The sequence below is a fragment of the Musa acuminata genome, chromosome BXJ1-5 (genome assembly GCF_036884655.1).
Source record: "Musa acuminata AAA Group cultivar baxijiao chromosome BXJ1-5, Cavendish_Baxijiao_AAA, whole genome shotgun sequence".
Taxonomy (NCBI): domain Eukaryota; kingdom Viridiplantae; phylum Streptophyta; class Magnoliopsida; order Zingiberales; family Musaceae; genus Musa; species Musa acuminata.
In genome coordinates, this window is record NC_088331.1 from 17,465,213 (window position 1) to 17,469,413 (window position 4,201).

Sequence of the window (4,201 nt, forward strand, 5' to 3'; positions counted from 1 at the left end):
TATATATATATATACATAAACACATATATATATATATACACGTATATATGTGTATATATATACATTTGTATACATTTATACATATATATATATACATATAAATATATATATATATACATATATAAATACATATAGATATTCATATACATATATATGTGTATGTATATATATATGTATAAATATGTATATATATATATATATGTGTATGTATATATATATGTATATGTATGTGTATGTATATGTATATATATATATATGTATATATGTATATATACATATATATATATATATATACATATATACATTTGTATATGTATATATACATAAATATGTATATGTATGTATATATGTATACATATGTAGGTATACATATATACATACGTATATGCATATATATGTTTGTATATATGTATATATATACATTTATACATACATATTTATATACATATATATGAATCCAATCAATAATTTTTTTTAAATCTCCACCCTGCGCTTTTAATCAAGATATATTTCTAACATAACTAGAAGTGATATCATGTCTAAGATAAATTATGAAAAATATTCTCAATTGATTTTAACCTAAATTTAATTAAAAAAACTCCAAAATAACCCGAGATAAGAAACCAGGTATAACACGTGATCTGTGGGTTGAAACAGCCTAATTCAAAATAAGAATTTTCAGAAAAAAAGGTGCCTTTAGATAAGAATCAATTATGTAATACTGAAGGTTTTTTTAAGCTAAAATGCTCTATCATTTTTAATTATAAAGTTGAAATTAGTGATCAAATCAATCCTCGTATAAAATCGTGTTGCATCATATGTTCTTGGACATCTTGAATTCTCGATCGCCTCTTTGTAAAAGGACCTTCTGATAACCTCTACTTGCTTGGAAGAGGGGCGAGGATGAATTGTCAACGTTCCTCGTGGTGGCTACAGTCCATAACTTAAATAATACGTTGATACCTCGTTGGCGGCGGTAAAAAAGAAGAGCGAGCTGAAGGATGGAATCCCTGTAATGCATCAATCTCTCATCGAGAACTGACAGCTGATGCTGATCATCGATGGAGGAGAAGGAGCACTGTTCTTGGAATTGGTTCCTTGCTACCGCTCCCTCCTCCGCTCCTGTGCTCAGGGTCGCACGCATCCCTGCGCCGGCTACGGCCTCCACGGGGCCGCCATCAAGTCTGGCCTCCTCCTCCTCCTCTCCGCCCCTCTCTTCCATATGTACGCCGCCCTACGCCCCTCTCCCGCCACCCCCATCCTCCTTCACGCCTTCGCCGATGTCCCCCGCTCCGCCCGCTCTGCCCCCGAGTGGACCGCCCTCATCTCTGCCCTCCCTCCCTCCTCCCTCTCCCTCCTTCTCTTCCGTTCCATGCTCCGCGACGCAGTTGCCCCCGACACCGTCACTCTCCTCGCCCTCCTCTCAGCGTCTGCCCGCCTAGCCAACCCCGTCGCTGGCGCCTCCGGCCACCTCCTCTTCCTCAAGCTGGGCACCCCCTTCTCTACCCCTGCCCGCAACGCTGCCCTCCACATGTATGCTACTTGCGGTCGCATGCCCGACGCTCGCCGCCTATTCCTCGAGATGCCCCAGCCGCCAACCGTTGTCGCCTGGACCGCTCTTCTCGCTGGTGCACTGCGCTGGGAGGGGCTCTCGAGCGGCCAGGAAATATTCGACAAAATGCCTCACAAGAACGAGGTTTCGTGGACTGTCATGGTTTCTGCCTGCATCGAATCCGGTCTTCCCAAGGAAGCCCTATCGCTGCTTGCCCAGATGCTCTTCTCTGGTGATGATTACTATTTGGCCATAAGAAATCTCAATCACATTACCCTCTGCTCGCTCCTTTCAGCTTGCTCTCAGGCCGGAGATCTAAGAGTTGGCCGCTGGATCCATGCACACTTCACCAAAGCTGGTGGCATTTTGGATGGCAAAGATAACGATCTTGTCAAGGTGGGTACTGCTCTGGTTGATATGTATAGCAAGAGTGGAAAGGTCGATTTGGCACATCGAGCTTTTGAGATGATGCCGCGTAAAACTATTGTGACTTGGAATGCAATGTTGAGTGGGCTTTCAATGCATGGGATGGCTGCTGAGGTGCTGACATTGTTTAATCGGATGGTTGTGCATGAAGCTCAGCAGCCTGATGATATCACTTTTGTGAACATTCTTACTGCTTGTAGCCGCTCAGGTTTTGTGGATCAAGGTCGTAAAATTTTTCATGATCTCTACCCAGTTTATGGTCTGAAGCCCAAGCTTGAGCATTTTTCCTGCATGGTCGATCTTTTGGGCAGGGCAGGTCAGTTGGAGGAAGCTGAGGCTCTGGTTAGAAAGATGCCCTTTCAGCCGAATGTGGTTATTTTGGGTTCCCTCCTAGCTTCTTGTGTCCTTCACAGAAGGCTAGAATTAGGGCAACACCTCATGGATGAGCTAGTGCAGATAGATCCTTATAATACTGAGTATCACATGCTGCTATCCAACATGTATACTTCATCAGGTAGGCATGCAAAAGCTGATAATCTTAGAATGACAGTGAAGAAAAATGGGAGAAGGAGATATCCTGGAATTAGCTATATAGAAATTGATGGTCATGTTCATTGTTTTAGTGCTGGTGATAGATCACATCCTCGGACAGAGGAATTGTATATGATGTTAGATGAGGTGGTTCAGAGGTTGCAGTCGGCTGGGTACATTCCTGATGCAGCCTCTCAAGTTTCATGTGTTCCTGATAATTACCTAGAAAATGGTGATGGGCAAGAAGAGCGACAGCAGGTGTTATTAGCTCACAGTGAGAGGCTTGCCATATGTTACGGTCTCATTAGCACAAAGCCTGGCATGCCTCTCTTGATATTTAAGAACCTTCGTATTTGCACTGATTGCCATGTAGCAATAAAGCTTATTGCAGACATATATAACAGAGTCATTACCATCAGAGACCGGAACCGCTTTCATTGTTTTAAGGAAGGTGCCTGCTCCTGTTCTGATTATTGGTGATTTGTGATTGACGTCTCTATTGTTTCATGAGAAAGCCCTGAGAATTGTTGTTTCCCTGAGACCTTGAATCAGGTCCTGAAGAGACTATCACTATCAATTCAAGCAGGGTTAAGAGTGAAAAACTGAAGATGTGAAGTCAGTCTTCTCAGGCCTTATTATTCTTTTTATAATCAGAAATTTTGAGATTAATATGTACGGAAAAGGTAGAAAGGCCCAACAGCAGATGAGAAATGTAGTCAGATGATGGATTTCTCAAGTTGTCCCTAAAGGTAGCTTTCTCTTATAGACTAGGTTTATGCAACAATAAAAGAAATGAAAATGACTGTCAAGACAGAGTGTCATATTCTATTTGATAATAAATTATGAGATTTCATTGCAAAAGATGTTGATAAATGAAAGATCAAAAGAGGCCCTTGGATAGACATTCAGATGAGATGTATGTGTTGCCTTTTCTGCCACTGTTTTCATAATCTCAAGTTTAATCAAAATATGTTGCATAGCAAATAAACAGATATTGTGACTACATGTTATTTCCACCAGTTTAATTTTAATCAATATTGTTTTGCTGAAGGACAACTAGATTCAAGCAATCTTTGTGAACCAGGCATGTCAAAAGCCTGGGAGGCAAGATGCCTGTTGGTGTCGAGGATACCGTTGGAGTAAATGCTGATGTTGAATGTGAATATCCTTATAGACTGTCATTTACTTGGCATAAAGACTTCAGCAGCAATATATTCCTGTTGGAAAGCTGAGAACTTGTGAATAGTCCAGAGTGATGTGCAGGCTTTGTGAAGTTTCGAATGGATTGCTGGCTTTGTGGATAATTTAAAATTGGTTTCTGCTTTAAGTCTACTTCAATGCTGTATTATGTTGGATCTCTCTGTAGAAAGGAAAATGTTTTGGACACATGATTTACTGTTGATCTCTTGAAGATGGATATTCACCATTCTGTTTGCATAGTTCAAGCATCCAAAAAGATATCCAAATCTTTTTAGTTCTCTGTTACATCAGCTATCCAAATCTCCCTCGGTGAAATTCTTCTTTCTAACAACTTGGGTGTCTCAGGGACAACTTATTCCCATCTCGGGTCCAAATCTGGTTGTATCATTTTATTAGTATCATGTTGAACAATGGATGATCCACTTTGAGATTATCATTATGTCCTTTGTAATATTATTTAATAATCAAGAGATTCATTGAATCTGAGCAAAC

At 40.4% G+C, this 4,201-nt stretch overlaps 1 protein-coding gene across 1 annotated transcript; it reads left to right on the top strand.

Annotated features, from left to right (window-relative positions):
• Positions 1 to 870: 870 nt before the first annotated feature.
• LOC135673875 (pentatricopeptide repeat-containing protein At5g15340, mitochondrial-like) lies at positions 871 to 3,994 on the top strand. Its single transcript, XM_065183275.1, has 2 exons — positions 871 to 3,258; positions 3,561 to 3,994. The coding sequence occupies exon 1, from the start codon at positions 1,049 to 1,051 to the stop codon at positions 2,987 to 2,989; it is 1,941 nt and encodes a 646-aa protein (XP_065039347.1). The 5' UTR covers positions 871 to 1,048; the 3' UTR covers positions 2,990 to 3,258; positions 3,561 to 3,994.
• Positions 3,995 to 4,201: the final 207 nt, after the last annotated feature.

Bases quoted from the DNA above. Each gene is read 5' to 3' on its own strand.
- LOC135673875 (XM_065183275.1), top strand. From the start codon at position 1,049: ATGCTGATCATCGATGGAGGAGAAGGAGCACTGTTCTTGGAATTGGTT.